A 16,452-nucleotide genomic window follows, 5' to 3' on the forward strand; every position below is an offset into this window, starting at 1 on the left:
TAAATAAAAGTATTAACAGTGTGCAGTCTCCCCAGCATAAAACTGCTTGTAGTGAGACTTACAAAATGGTGCTGGGATAATCTTCTATAAGATTATTGAAGGAACCTTTGATTAATCTGTTTTTGATTCTTGCCCTAATGTCTTGATTCTCTTTGGGTGAGGGAGTAATGATCATATCCAGCTAAGTCTGGAAGTAAATGTGAGCACGTGAAAAGATTGGTTTGGATTACTTTTTCAAACATTATAGATATTCTTTTTTCACCTCTGCCATATAGCAGAGATGTGGGTTTGGGAATAGAATAGAATTGTCTGAAAGACAATTTTGCTGTGAACTCACAGCTGGTAAGACGACTGCTGTTTTCACTATTTCAAGAAACGCCTTATCTGTTTTGTGAGTTTATTTTTATTTTAGATTTGTTATTGTTTAATTGGCTTTCAGTCTTCAATGTTTGGTTGTTCAACTGTGCATATCATTAAGGCTGCTTCCTATATTCTGTCTGGTGTTGGGTTCTGGCCCAGAAAGCCTGTGATTATGAGCCTATACTTTTGCACCAGTCACCCGTTAGCTGCACTATCTTAAACCTCTGGCTATCACAGCTTCTTCAGGGGATGTGTGCAGTGACTGCACCTGTGACCTGTCATTTTTAGGTTTCAGCCTACCAGACAGCTAAAGACATCTTGGAGACTTTCAGAAAGTTGATCTAGTAATGCATTCTGCTTGTTGATTACCATTGACTTTGTGGTTTGTATCTCACACTTTCTGGATTTCCATTTGCTGGCTTTAATTACTTTAGGCTCTCCAGGTTCAGTTAGTCTCTCCCCTTGCCTAAACCATGTTGACTGTATCCTTCGACAAACTTCCTTTCTGTAAACAGGCCTGTAAATCTTGTTCTTATCAGGTCACATTTGCTGTGCATTCAAAGACCGAGGTCAAATGCTAGGCAGGGTCTTCCAAGGGCGCTTCTTTACTTTTCATTCTCTGACTTCAAAGTGGGAGGATTTATGTGACAATCTTGCTGGATACTGAGAGTAGGAAAGTGTTTTTTTTCTAGCAAATAACATTTAAAAGAACTGTGTAAGTGTTTCAGAGTATGTCAGAATTATCAACACACAAACAAAGCACATTTTCTGTTATTTCTGAAGTGTGTTGGAAACAAATAATTTAATATGATCGAAACAAATCATTACACTAGGTGATGCAATTTCCACACATTTGTCTGTGCACTGTATAGTTTTATTAGTAAAACTGTATGTCGGTGCAAATGTAATGGTCATTCCAATTGAGAATGTGTTGTCTTTAATGGCAGTGTGCAACCACACCATGAATACTCCATTCTATGTCACTCCACTCCACTCTGCTCTACACCACTGCACTCTACTCTGCACCACTCCACCCGACTGTGCTCTACATCACTTCAAGCTACAGCTTTCGACTCTACCATGTACCACTCTACTCTATGCCACTCCCACTCTCCACAACTGCACTGTCACTGTACTCTACGCCACTGCTCTCTGTGCCACTCTACTCTGCTCTACGCCACTCTACACCACTCTAACATTCTACACTGCAGCACTGCACCTTCCACCACGGAACTCTATGCCACTCTACTCTGCACTAATTCACTCGATGCCACTGCAATCTGGAACTATAATTTACACTGCACCACTGTGTGCAATTCTACTCTGCGGCACTCCATTCTATGCCACTCGACTATACACTGTACTCTATGCCTCTGTACTCTACTCTTCACCATTGCCCTCAGCCTCATTCGACCGCTCCACTCTACTCTTCGTCGCTGCATTGTAAGCTGTTGAATTTAATGCCACTTCACCCTACACCACTGTACGCTGCAATAATGTACTCCAATGCACACTACACCAGTCCACTGTACGCCACTCAGTTGTATGTCACTCTACGCGATTCCACATACTCTGCACTACTCAATGCCACTCAGTTGTATGCCACTCTACGTGACTCCCCTCTGTGCCACTCAAATACATGACACTCTCTGCCACAGCACTCTACTCCTTGACACTCCCCATCACTCTCCTCTATGTCAATTACTTTTAGCCATGTTGAACAACAGCCACACTGATGAACAACATGACTAAACACATTGCCAAAGCCAATAGCTCTTGCATAGGTGAGACCTATTGGTTTTTCTAATGCTTGTTGTATAAGCTGATATTTCTGCATAACCTAGATATTGGGAGTGTCATGTCTGTCTTTGCCTGCTATAGGGCATTTTGACCTTTGTACGGCTGGCTCTTGCTTGGCAGTACAGTCTTGCATACTACGTGGCTTTAGTGGAGTTAGTGAGCAGGTGTCTATATTCACAGTGGCCACAGTATGCTGTTTTTGTGCCTTCTGATACTTTAGTTCAGCCACCTACACTTTCCTTACTTAATGTATATAGCGCAACAGCACATTTGAATGCTTATTTCTGCTTTGACTCTGATTTATTTTTTGGGTTTTTTAATGTTATTTGTTTTCCTTTTGGTCTTCAAGCAAGCTGCTCAGTTTGAAGTTGGAGATTGTTAGAAATTGGGTCTTTGGTTGACAGTCAGGTTACCCCCTGTCAAGCAAGGACCCTCACTCTAGTCAGGATAAAAGAGAATCACCCTCCGCTAACCCCTGCTTACCCCCTTGGTAGCTTGGCAGAGCAGTAGGCTTAACTTCAGAGCGCTAGGTGTAAAGTATTTGTACCAACACACACAGTAACTTCGTGAAAACACTACAAAATGACACAACACGGTTTAGAAAAATAGGAAATATTTATCTAAACAAAACAAGACCAAAACGACAGAAATCCGACATACACAAGTCAAGTTATGAATTTTTAAAGATTAAACTCAAAAATAGTGCTTAGAAACAAAAATGCTTCAATGAGATGTTAACACGGCGTCGTGAAGGAGTCGTTCCCAACAAGCCGACACCAGCGGCGCCGGACACGGAGTCGTGTAGACCCCCAAGTACAGTACCTTTGAAGAGTGAAAACAAGCTGATGCGCAAAGTCGGGGATCGCGGCGTCTGTGCGAAACGTTGAATCCGTGCACTTCGAGCGGCGTCGGTCACAACGTGGTGCGGCGACTTCCACGGAGTCGTGGACTTCAGTGGGGCTGCTACGGCGTCGGGCCTGCGAAGAGCGTCTCGTTCCAGCGAAGGTCACGGCGTCGGGTGCAGGCAGCGTCACCGGATTCAGCAGCGGCGTCGGTCCGGAGTCGTCCAAAGTCGATTTCCACCAGCTTTCCTTTCAAGGGCCCAGGGACTGGATAGGACACCACTTGTCAGAGCAGGAGTCTCTCCAGAGACTCCAGGTGCTGGCAGAGAGAAGTCTTTGCTGTCCCTGAGACTTCAAACAACAGGAGGCAAGCTCTAAATCAAGCCCTTGGAGATTTCTTCACCAGATGGAAGGCACACAAAGTCCAGTCTTTGCCCTCTTACTCTGGCAGAAGCAGCACTGCAGGAAAGCTCCACAAAGCACAGTCACAGGCAGGGCAGCAATTCTTCCTCAGCTATCAGCTCTTCTCCAGGCAGAGGTTCCTCTTGGTTCCAGAAGTGTTTCTTAAGTCTGTATATTTGGGTGCCCTTCTTATACCCATTTTAGTCTTTGAAGTCCCCTTTCTTCAAAGGGGACTCACACCTACTTGTGAAATCCTGCCTTGCCCAGGCAAGGCATCAGACACACAGCAGGGGGTTGGAGCCGGCATTGTCAGAGGCAGGCACAGTCCTTTCAGATGAGAGTGACCACTCCACCCCTCCCTCCTAGCAGAGATGGCTAATCAGGGAATGCAGGTTACACCCCAGCCCCCTTTGTGTCACTGTCTAGTGCGAGGTGAAAAACAACCCAACTGTCAAACTGACCCAGACAGGGAATCCACAAACAAGGCAGAGTCACAGAATGGTTTAAGCAAGAAAATGCTCACTTTCAAAAAGTGGCATTTTCAAACGCACAATCTCAAAATCAACTTTACTAAAAGATGTATTTTTAAATCGTGAGTTCAGGGACCCCAAACTCCACACGCCCATCTACTCTCTAGGGGAATCTACACTTTAATCATATTTACAGGGAGTGCAGAATTATTAGGCAAGTTGTATTTTTGAGGATTCATTTTATTATTGAACAACAACCATGTTCTCAATGAACCCAAAAAACTAATTAATATCAAAACTGAATATTTTTGGAAGTAGTTTTTAGTTTGTTTTTAGTTTTAGCTATGTTAGGGGGATATCTGTGTGTGCAGGTGACTATCACTGTGCATAATTATTAGGTAACTTAACAAAAAAAAATATATACCCATTTCAATTATTTATCATTACCAGTGAAACCAATATAACATCTCAACATTCACAAATATACATTTCTGACATTCAAAAACAAAACAAAAACAAATCCGTGACCAATATAGCCACCTTTCTTTGCAAGGACACTCAAAAGCCTGCCATCCATGGATTCTGTCAGTGTTTTGATCTGTTCACCATCAACATTGCGTGCAGCAGCAACCACAGCCTCCCAGACACTGTTCAGAGAGGTGTACTGTTTTCCCTCCTTGTAAATCTCACATTTGATGATGGACCACAGGTTCTCAATGGGGTTCAGATCAGGTGAACAAGGAGGCCATGTCATTAGATTTCCTTCTTTTATACCCTTTCTTGCCAGCCATGCTGTGGAGTACTTGGACGCGTGTGATGGAGCATTGTCCTGCATGAAAATCATGTTTTTCTTGAAGGATGCAGACTTCTTCCTGTACCACTGCTTGAAGAAGGTGTCTTCCAGGAACTGGCAGTAGGACTGGGAGTTGAGCTTGACTCCATCCTCAACCCGAAAAGGCCCCACAAGCTCATCTTTGATGATACCAGCCCAAACCAGTACTCCACCTCCACCTTGCTGGCGTCTGAGTCGGACTGGAGCTCTCTGCCCTTTACCAATCCAGCCACGGGCCCATCCATCTGGCCCATCAAGACTCACTCTCATTTCATCAGTCCATAAAACCTTAGAAAAATCAGTCTTGAGATATTTCTTGGCCCAGTCTTGACGTTTCAGTTTGTGTGTCTTGTTCAGTGGTGGTCGTCTTTCAGCCTTTCTTACCTTGGCCATGTCTCTGAGTATTGCACACCTTGTGCTTTTGGGCACTCCAGTGATGTTGCAGCTCTGAAATATGGCCAAACTGGTGGCAAGTGGCATCGTGGCAGCTGCACGCTTGACTTTTCTCAGTTCATGGGCAGTTATTTTGCGCCTTGGTTTTTCCACACGCTTCTTGCGACCCTGTTGACTATTTTGAATGAAACGCTTGATTGTTCGATGATCACGCTTCAGAAGCTTTGCAATTTTAAGAGTGCTGCATCCCTCTGCAAGATATCTCACTATTTTTGACTTTTCTGAGCCTGTCAAGTCCTTCTTTTGACCCATTTTGCCAAAGGAAAGGAAGTTGCCTAATAATTATGCACACCTGATATAGGGTGTTGATGTCATTAGACCACACCCCTTCTCATTACAGAGATGCACATCACCTAATATGCTTAATTGGTAGTAGGCTTTCGAGCCTATACAGCTTGGAGTAAGACAACATGCATAAAGAGGATGATGTGGTCAAAATACTCATTTGCCTAATAATTCTGCACTCCCTGTAAAGGTAGCCCCCATATTATCCTATGAGAGAGACAGGTCTTGCAACAGTGAAAAACGAACTTGGCAGTATTTCACTGTCAGGACATATAAACCACATTACTATATGTCCTACCTTATCCATACACTGCACCCTGCCCTTGGGGCTACCTAGGGCATACCTTAGGGGTGCCTTACATGTAAGAAAAGGGAAGGTGTAGGCCTGGCAAGTGTGTACACTTGCCAAGTCGAATTTACAGTGTAAAAATACACACACAGACACTGCAGTGGCAGGTCTGAGACATGATTACAGAGCTACTTATGTGGGTGGCACAACCAGCGCTGCAGGCCTACTAGTAGCATTTGATTTACAGGCCCTGGCACCTCTAGTGCACCTTACTAGGGACTTACTAGTAAATCAAATAGGCCAATCATGGATAAACCAATTACATACAATTTACACGGAGAGCATATGCACTTTAGCACTGGTTAGCAGTGGGAAAGTGCTCAGAGTTCAAAAGCCAACAGCGACAGGTCAGAAAAAAATAGGAGGCAGGAGGCAAAAAGATTCGGGATGACCCTGCATAAATAAAAGTCCAACAGAGATTCATGGTATAAACTATTTACTGTGGATGATACCGTATGTTTGAACAATCTAGATTCGGACCTTGCAGAATCACAGTCATGCCACATATTCCAAATGGGAGGACCTAAAACATATGGTCTTATCTGCAGCTGCACTCTACATCAGTCACAAAGTCACCTAAGAATAAGGACCACAATACCTAGACCAAAACTTTAAGTAGTACTCACAAAACGGGAAATTTCACTCCAGATTAGCCCCATGAGCTGTTGCACCATTGGAGGATAAGCATTCTCAGTCCAAGTGGAAAAACCTTGGAACTTATTGCCAGCCAAAATATGAAGTATATAAAACAGAAAAAATATGACCCTGAAATGAGGTGAAAACCTGGCTGTTTCCTAAGAATATTCCTTGTAAGGCCTGGAACACCATTCATACAGTCCATGGCAAACGGGTGCCCACAAGACCGTGGTGGGTAGGTACACCTAGTGGCTGAGAACCACCACCTATCTGGTGAAATAAAGCATTCTAATTGAAAATCTATCCGTGCAGATTTCGGCCCATTCTAAATGCTAGCAGTCTCTGCCTCAAGTGCAGTCAGCCAAACACCATTTTAAACCTGCACCTATTTCTTACATTCATCACATAGGTTATCCCATCTTGTCTAGAGACAATGCACTTAGCTATCTGGTCACTCAGTCTGCCCACATACAACCATGACAACACTCTAACAACCATTCACTCCCGCGCATGTAGCTTTGCTGGGCAGATGCATCCCAGGTGCCCCCACATAAAAGGATTGGAGATTGGTATAAATACTTTCTATCAATCACAAGCATTTTAAAAAGCCACTCTCGTTTAAATTGAAGTTGCTATTAATTTAAAATAGCCCACAATGATCTACAAAAATCAGTGAAGTTGTGACTGAAAGAATGTTTTACAGCCTCTGGGAACAAAGTTTGAATCTTGATCATGGCTAATTTTGAGATGCTTACTGCTCTGGAGTCTGTGATCTTACTGGCCTTTTTAAATGTACTTTAATATTAGCAGCATTTTCGATAAGTTTTTTGGCACTTAAACTCAGATTTTTGCTGAACAGTTTCTTTCAGTACTTGGAGACCGGTGTTCCTTGTCTGCACAAGCCATTTTAATTCAACTATTTCTATCTCATTTATGCTAAAACTCATTTTTTATCTCTTAGTGGAACGAGTCCTGGAGATGAGAGTGGCGCCAAAAAGAAGAAAAAGAAACAAAGACGAAAAAAGGAGAAAGTGGGAGAGAAAGCAGATCCTGTCCAGGATCACCCAGTGAAGGTAAAATCTTGTTTTCTGGGTGGCTTGGTGCATATATCTGCCCCAACCTCTTCTGGATTGTTAGGGGAGGGTGACAAATTGAGTTTGAGGTTTGAGATTACTACAAGAGGTTGTCCGATACTTTCTTCTGGAGTGGAGGCCTCATTTGAGCTTTAAAATGCATCATAGATGGAATAGGCTGCTGGCCCCCTTTGTCAGAGGAGTTCTGGAATTCATATGTAGTAGATTCTTCTGCTCTGTCATCCAATGACAGGAAGTGAGCTTTGGAATTACATGTAGACTGAAGACTTGTGTAAAATTGAAAGTTCTGAACCATCAAATCTGCTGTAGGATAACTAGTAAAATGCTTGTATTGTTTCGGCTACTACCATGCTCCTTACAGTACTACAAACCCTAGTTCTTCAACATACTTTGTTTATCGTTTTTGTTCAAAATATGACTTGATAGTTTTCTAAAAGCAATTATAAGGCGATAAGGAAGAGGGGCTCTCTGTGGATGGGACTAATAAGGGTTAAGTCATCTGCCATTTAGTCCAAAACCTAACCCCATATCAGAGCGTGATAGGCATTCAAGTTGGCAAAATTAAATTGCATCATCCTTACACCAGGGGCCCAGTTTTAGAGAGCTGACACCTGGGGCACACTAACAGGCGGGCCTGCTGCCTCTATAACCATGTTTAACTATAAATGGAAACATGGTTCATAGCCTTTGTGAAGAAAGTATTGACGTGGCACTTCTTTCTGAAATGGGGATTTTTCTCAAACAACAGTTTGAAAAGTGCAGTTTGGTCAATGTTTTAGAACTTTGTTGTAAAATGTGTCAGTGTGCCTCTCAAGATGCCCTTCTGTCCCCAAATTAACTGTGAAGAATGCCATTTAGCCGGGTCATTCTACACATTTTTTTTTTTCTTTTCCCCCAATTCTGGTGAATAAACATTATTCAATTCTCGATCTCCTATCCTAAGACTGGCTGTTGGATAAAATTCTTGTCCTTTATTCCCTCCTCAAGACCTTGTCCTTTGCTACTTATCTGTATAATCCATACTATGGAGCCACTCTAATATGTCTCTTCTCTTTGCTATTTATGATGTCCTTTCTCAGGTGAACGCCTTGCCAGCAGAGAGAATTCAGGAGATACAGAAAGCTATTGAGCTCTTCTCAGTAGGCCCGGGGCCTGCCAAAACCATGGAGGAGGCTACGAAGCGAAGCTACCAATTCTGGGACACACAGCCTGTCCCCAAACTGGGTATGAAGAGCTTCAAGATTGTTTAATTTTTCCAGTCCTTCGAAGAGAATATTTTGTGATCATCACTGTCTTTCTTGCAGGTGAAGTGGTGAATACACATGGCCCAATAGAGCCTGACAAAGACAACATTCGTCAGGAACCGTACACCTTGCCCCAGGGTTTCATGTGGGATGCCCTGGATCTTGGGGATCGAGCTGTGGTAAGTTCTAAGCTGCCACGAGGTTGAGAGGGTAGAAAAGGTAGAGATTGCCTTCTTTGCAGCCACCACCACCACATCTGTAGAGGTTCTTGTCACTGCAATGGCTGGGTTAGTTATGGCACCCTGTGCTTGGACGTGAAGGTCTGATAAGCAAGGCAGCCTAACTCTCCTATTAAGTCAATGATTCAGCCCAGTGTGACATACCTTCCTCTTGCAGAGACCCATTCATAGGACTGAAAGTGCATATTCATGGAAACTAGTTTCTCTCTCTCCCTTGACAGAGGCAGTTGAGGGCTGGAGGATATAAATACTAAGATCTCATCACTCACAGAAGTGCTTCTTTGAGAAACCCAGAGGTTGGGGGTTTAGAAAAGGAACTCCCTTCTGATTCCTGGATGTAGGTTCTTACTTAAAGGAAGGTGGTGGCGTCTGAGCTTCTTTCTGTCCACCAACAAGGTCTTCACTTCATAAACTATGTCCCCTCCAACGCCTCTGTGGTAGTCTTTGTAAAAGCTGAATTGTTGGATTCAATACATTTTCCTTGCACTTTGTTAGGCTCTTTCCATTCACAGTGACACAGAAGAGGGTTTGGTGGGCAGTCCAGAGAAACCTATCTTTTTCACTGATACAACACCTATTTTACTGTCTCCTGTCACAGTCCCATTTCTGGAAAGTCAGAGTGATTCATTCTTGAAAATCGCAGGCTTGTCCAGTAAACGATTGTCTTATGCTAACTATATTGTTACTAATAGCTAAGTGAAGCATTTTCCTGTAATGTTGCCTGCTGTTGAGTCAGAATACCTTTTAAACAGAGTTTCGAGTAGCTGAGATCTTTCTTCTGGAAAGAACGCCTCTTCATGTTTAGAAGATTGCTAACAGGAGGTTGTAAATGTGTTTTCAAATAGTCAGTGCGAGGCAGATTGACCTTACTAGATAAAGTTGCTAAGAGTTTGTTTCAGCTGTACATCACAGAATATGAATGCTCCTGGATTCTGAAATATAACTGTGTTGTTTCTTTATTTGAATAAGCATAGTTTTCTTTCCTTTTACATTCCTCTCTGCAGTTTTTTCTCTCTTTTCATGATATCTTGCTCTGTCGTTCCTTCTGTCTTTTCATCTTCCCATACCTATCCTTTCTTGTCCCTGTGACACTCGTTCCCCTTTTATACTTGACAGTCTCCCACCACCCACCTCTCACATCTACCTGTCTCATCTTTACCACTTCTCTCGATAAACACTGCACCATTTGTCTTTATTTCATAGTTGAAAGAGCTGTATACGCTTCTGAATGAAAACTACGTGGAAGATGATGACAACATGTTCCGATTTGACTACTCTCCGGAGTTTCTGCTCTGGTAAGTGCTGCCACTGGACCTAACTTTCTCTACATTTAATAGTGCAAACCGAGGGTTGATAGTCTTGTATATGTTGTGCATTAGGTATATTCATGGAATCTTAACTGAGGTTAGTGTTGTGATGAAAGTGTTCTACTTGATTATGAGTTGGGATAAAGGCAGGGTAAAAATGAAGCCATTACTCTAAGTTGACATGCATATGTGGACTGTTCCAACCTTTTGAGCTCTGTCCATTGGAGGCAGTTGACCAGTATGCTTAGTTTTGTGCTTCTTTTCAGGCTGTCAGGCTGGTTGGTTGATTTTGGGCCAGTAATGTTGGCTAATACACACCAAACCTTCGGCACCAACCGGTCTCTTCATCATTGTCAAGTTGATTAAATTAAGTATTAAACAATAGAGCTGCCTGTTATTACAAAGCTTAGAAGCATGCAAAAAGTTGACTAATGTTCATCTAAAACATTCAAACATTTTTAAACCTCAAGAAGGGATCAAATTTAATGTTTTGGAGGTTCATGTGATATGAAGTTGTTCTTTTCCATTTTCAGGGCTCTGCGTCCCCCTGGCTGGCTTCCGCAGTGGCACTGTGGTGTGAGGGTCATTACCAGCAAGAAGCTGGTTGGGTTTATTGGTGCCATTCCGGCCAACATCCACATCTATGATGTGTAAGTTAATTCATATCAATTTCAGGTCGGTGGAGATGGCTTGATATAGGCCATTATTGGGCACTGTTGCGGTTAGTGATGGCATATATAGGATGTACAACCAGAATATCATGGGTAAGCTATTAGTGTGTAAAAATATTGTAGTCTAAATATTGTGGGCAAAATATTGTGAAGGCAAGTATAGCCTTGCTTTATTTCATGCCACATAAGAATACCTTGATGATGCACATAGACATTTATTTTCAAAGAACATGGATTTGAAATTAAGAATAGTATAGCTTCATGATATTATAATATTCTCCAGTTGGGCTATGATATTTTAATGGAATGTGAAGTAGATTTATATAGCGCAACTTATCACCTGTGGTCTCAAGGCACTGTCCATTGGGATGGGGAGATTAAGTGATTTGCCCAGAATCACAGGATGTTGCGCCAATGCCGAGGCCCAAACCAGGACCTCTAGCTCCTGAGGCGGTCGCTCTGACCGCTGCGCTACATCCTTTCCCTAGTTTTGCCCACGATATTCTGACGTACAAATGGTATACAGTAGCTCCTGTGGGGCACGCTATAAAAAGTAAACAACATTGCTCCGTCTTTTCCTTAAAGACTTTGTTTCTGGATGGGGCGGTCATTTCAACAGTCCCAATTTCTGATTTTTAGGTTCCCCTATCATTGAGGGGGGAAGGGAGGGGCAACCTAGTGTGTTCTTTTAGAAGTTGTCATTTTCAGAGCTCTGGCTAACCTCCTATGCCAGTGTTTTTTACGCTGATTTACTCTGTTTTGAAAATCTGTTGCTTTTCCTTTTTTCAGGGAAAAGAAGATGGTGGAGATTAATTTCCTCTGTGTTCACAAGAAGCTACGATCCAAGCGTGTGGCACCAGTGTTGATCCGAGAGATCACAAGACGAGTCCACATGGAGGGAATATTCCAGGCTGTGTATACGGCTGGGGTAGTGCTGCCGAAGCCTGTGGGCACGTGCAGGTAAGGAGGGATTAGCTAACCGCACGAGAAACCTGTTTATTGTGGGTAATGTTTCACTTGCTGGTGGGCCACCTGGTTAAATGCCTTGGTACAGCTGGGTCTCTTCCCAGTTCTTCAGCATTCATATGGATTCAGGCGGATGTGTGCAGGGAGTAGCCGGAGATTGCATACAGGGAGTGCAGAATTATTAGGCAAGTTGTATTTTTGAGGATTAATTTTATTATTGAACAACAACCATGTTCTCAATGAACCCAAAAAACTCATTAATATCAAAGCTGAATATTTTTGGAAGTAGTTTTTAGTTTGTTTTTAGTTTTAGCTATGTTAGGGGAATATCTGTGTGTGCAGGTGACTATTACTGTGCATAATTATTAGGCAACTTAACAAAAAAAAAATATATACCCATTTCAATTATTTATTATTACCAGTGAAACCAATATAACATCTCAACATTCACAAATATACATTTCTGACATTCAAAAACAAAACAAAAACAAATCAGTGACCAATATAGCCACCTTTCTTTGCAAGGACACTCAAAAGCCTGCCATCCATGGATGCTGTCAGTGTTTTGATCTGTTCACCATCAACATTGCGTGCAGCAGCAACCACAGCCTCCCAGACACTGTTCAGAGAGGTGTACTGTTTTCCCTCCTTGTAAATCTCACATTTGATGATGGACCACAGGTTCTCAATGGGGTTCAGATCAGGTGAACAAGGAGGCCATGTCATTAGATTTCCTTCTTTTATACCCTTTCTTGCCAGCCACGCTGTGGAGTACTTGGACGCGTGTGATGGAGTATTGTCCTGCATGAAAATCATGTTTTTCTTGAAGGATGCAGACTTCTTCCTGTACCACTGCTTGAAGAAGGTGTCTTCCAGGAACTGGCAGTAGGACTGGGAGTTGAGCTTGACTCCATCCTCAACCCGGAAAGGCCCCACAAGCTCATCTTTGATGATACCAGCCCAAACCAGTACTCCACCTCCACCTTGCTGGCGTCTGAGTCGGACTGGAGCTCTCTGCCCTTTACCAATCCAGCCACGGGCCCATCCATCTGGCCCATCAAGACTCACTCTCATTTCATCAGTCCATAAAACCTTAGAAAAATCAGTCTTGAGATATTTCTTGGCCCAGTCTTGACGTTTCAGCTTGTGTGTCTTGTTCAGTGGTGGTAGTCTTTCAGCCTTTCTTACCTTGGCCATGTCTCTGAGTATTGCACACCTTGTGCTTTTGGGCACTCCAGTGATGTTGCAGCTCTGAAATATGGCCAAACTGGTGGCAAGTGGCATCGTGGCAGCTGCACGCTTGACTTTTCTCAGTTCATGGGCAGTTATTTTGCGCCTTGGTTTTTCCACACGCTTCTTGCGACCCTGTTGACTATTTTGAATGAAACGCTTGATTGTTCGATGATCACGCTTCAGAAGCTTTGCAATTTTAAGAGTGCTGCATCCCTCTGCAAGATATCTCACTATTTTTTACTTTTCTGAGCCTGTCAAGTCCTTCTTTTGACCCATTTTGCCAAAGGAAAGGAAGTTGCCTAATAATTATGCACACCTGATATAGGGTGTTGATGTCATTAGACCACACCCCTTCTCATTACAGAGATGCACATCACCTAATATGCTTAATTGGTAGTAGGCTTTCGAGCCTATACAGCTTGGAGTAAGACAACATGCATAAAGAGGATGATGTGGTCAAAATAATCATTTGCCTAATAATTCTGCACTCCCTGTATATATGCGTAGCCCCACTGCTGTTCACCACTACCCCCTACCTAGGGATAGGAAGTGTTTGCAATGACAACATATCTGTCTCGCCTTCCTTTTCCTCTTCTTTTTTGTCTCTTATATTTATTTTTACACTTGAAGTAGATACCCCTGACTCTTACTTTGTGGCTCTTTGCTGGGTTTGCAGGTTTGATGAAGGATGTGGTTTTAGCTTCTTCCCTTTCAAGGTTTTGTCTGCACAACTTGTAAATTAATTAATTTCTTTGCTTTCTATTGGTTACGGCGTGCAGTTTCCTGTCGGTTTCCTGTCTCCCATTGTGTGTTTGTTTTTTTTATTCTGGAGCATGTACCAAATATCTTCAGGAACATATTTTTTTTTTTGCATTGTCACCTCCACTTTTTGCCTGGTAACTGATGCAATTTTCACAGACGTGCACTAGATTCCTAATAGAGGGTCCCGAGTGCCAGACCTCTTTACCGAAAACTGTACAATTGTTCCCAATTGGCAAAACCTTTAGGGCACAGGTACTAAAGAGGGGTCTCTAAAGAGCGTGTTTTGCCACCCTAAGGGACTCCTCACCACACTCATGCAGACTGTCATTGCACGTGGCATGAAATGCGTGGCATGGCACACCCCCTGTCTACCATTCCTCCAGACAGGCATGCAATATATGTTAGTCACCCCACAGCAGACCTTACAGCTCTAAGGCAGGGTGCATCATATTACCTGTGTGGGCATATCTTCCTCAGCAGGTATGCCCCTGTGATGTTAAAGTCGATTCCTCAACATTGCAAGTGAACAGAGATTCCATCTTAAGTATATGCACTTGTGAGTACAAATTACCCAGCTACATGATGGCTTCACTGAAATCAAAGGTGTTTGGTATTGAACACCTTGTATTAATAAACCCACACTGATTCCAGGGATGGATTTATTAATCCATGTTATTTTAAAAGGATTTCTGAAGTGCACGGCTGCCCCAGAAGGTGCTTCCCCGTGCTGGTCAGTAGAGAGACAAAGCAACAGCGAGGACCATAGATCTAGAGACAAGCTAGAGAACAGCCAGGTCTTCAACATTTTCTGGAGCTGTGAATGATTTTGAGTCATCCTGTGGTGAAGTGGCATAGAGTTCCAAAAGGTCTCGGCTAAGACACAAAAAGAGTGGCCTCCCAATTTGGCTCTGGTGTGACAGTGGAGATGAGCCTCGTTCAAATCAGTGGAGCATAGTGATTTGGAGGGCCTGTAAAATTGCGTCAATGTAGCTAGACTGGGTGCTCCTTGCTTGTATATGATTAACCGGTGTAAGCAGAGCTGAGTTTAGAGAAGGAAAAAATAAGTGGGAGCAGCATTTTGAAATACCTGCAGTCTGTTCAGGACAAATTTGTTGAGCCCAGATAAAGAATGTTGCAATAGCCAAGACATAAAATGACCAGAGATTGTACAATCAGTTAGCAGAGTTGCAAGGGGAAAAGTGCCAGAATGGGCTTCAGGCTCCATAGGATGTCATAACAGTGGCCTGCCTTACGTTTCAAAATATAAAGAATTATCCATCCACACCCCAAGGTTTTTCACCATTGATTTAGTGTTAGGGGAGACCCTAGTATTTCTGGCACCCATGCACCCAGAGGGTACCTTAGAGGTACCGCCTGAAACCTACCAGCCTCTAGTGTGCTGGCAGTCTAGTGTAGCCCAGCCTGCCACCATAGACAGGTTTCTGACACCCCTTCAGGTGAGAGCCCATTCTCTCTGAGTCCGGTGTTCACATCTCCTCCAGCATGATGGCTAGTAATTTAGTATTGTAGGCCAGGAATTTAAAAGTTTCTGCCACCTTTGATATGCAACCCCAGCTTCCCCCAGACCTGGGAATGCCCACCCCTCTGCCCTGAGGCCCGTTGACACCAGAACAGGCGGGATATTTGTTTTGCATTAGGCATGGTGCACTACCAGGCCAGTCCCGCCCCAAACGTGGGCTGCCAGATGTGACTCATGGGAGAAGGCCTCCACCATCTTGACTTTCGTGGGATTAGGATATGCCAATTCTCCACAGGAAGTGGTAATATAGGGGGTGATCTAAAGGGTGGTGCCCTTGAGGCATAGAAACCCTCAAGAGCTGAGACCCCCTTTGGGTTTGGTCAGACTGGTCCCCCAGTCCCAGTCTACACCCTCTTTCTGCAGGACCGCAAGAACCAGGAAATCCTTGGAACGCTGCAAACCTGACACCAGAAAGCAACCACTGCACATGAGCCGCACAGCCAGAGTAGAAATTGGCCAACGGGATCATGAGGGTCAAGAGACCCTCAAGAGCTGTGCCCAGCCCCCAACCGCCCTTAGGTTTAGCCAGAGGGGTCGACATTCCCCGTTTGTAGCCTCTTCCTGTGGGATGCTAAACTGCAAGATTCTTCCACAGCACGACCCCACCGGACAAAGCACCACTGCTCAGAGGTGTCCCTCAGCTGGAATTGCTGTGTAACAACAGTGTTCCTTGTGCCCAAGACCCTCGAGACCAGAACCCCCCAACCCCCCCCGTGAGTTGCACCGGACTTGAAGCCTCTTTTCACAAAACCGTTTCCCACTGAAATCACCGGGGCACCCATTGCTGAAACGCCCTTCTGCACCCATGTGCCCTAGAGCTGACCAAGGTGACCTGTTGGTGCTACCTCAGATCTTCCTCCATACTTACCTAAAATCCAGAAGAACGGTCCTGTAATTTGTTGCTAAGCACCTGTATGCAGTGTATGTTTCTTTCAATAGGATAAAATTACAGCTCTAAAGATACAAT

The 16,452-nt window shown here is 43.6% G+C and overlaps 1 protein-coding gene across 1 annotated transcript in view; it reads left to right on the plus strand.

Moving 5' to 3' along the window:
- NMT1 (N-myristoyltransferase 1) overlaps positions 1-16,452 on the plus strand; it is a 104,817-nt gene that overhangs the window by 35,942 nt on the left and 52,423 nt on the right. Inside the window, exons 2-7 of the mRNA XM_069237950.1 lie at positions 7,391-7,502; positions 8,603-8,747; positions 8,828-8,946; positions 10,210-10,301; positions 10,847-10,963; positions 11,774-11,944. Of these exons, the coding sequence (XP_069094051.1) occupies positions 7,391-7,502; positions 8,603-8,747; positions 8,828-8,946; positions 10,210-10,301; positions 10,847-10,963; positions 11,774-11,944 (756 nt within the window). The remainder of the gene's footprint in view (positions 1-7,390; positions 7,503-8,602; positions 8,748-8,827; positions 8,947-10,209; positions 10,302-10,846; positions 10,964-11,773; positions 11,945-16,452) is intronic.

Source organism: Pleurodeles waltl, chromosome 6 (assembly GCF_031143425.1).
Source record: "Pleurodeles waltl isolate 20211129_DDA chromosome 6, aPleWal1.hap1.20221129, whole genome shotgun sequence".
Classification (NCBI taxonomy): domain Eukaryota; kingdom Metazoa; phylum Chordata; class Amphibia; order Caudata; family Salamandridae; genus Pleurodeles; species Pleurodeles waltl.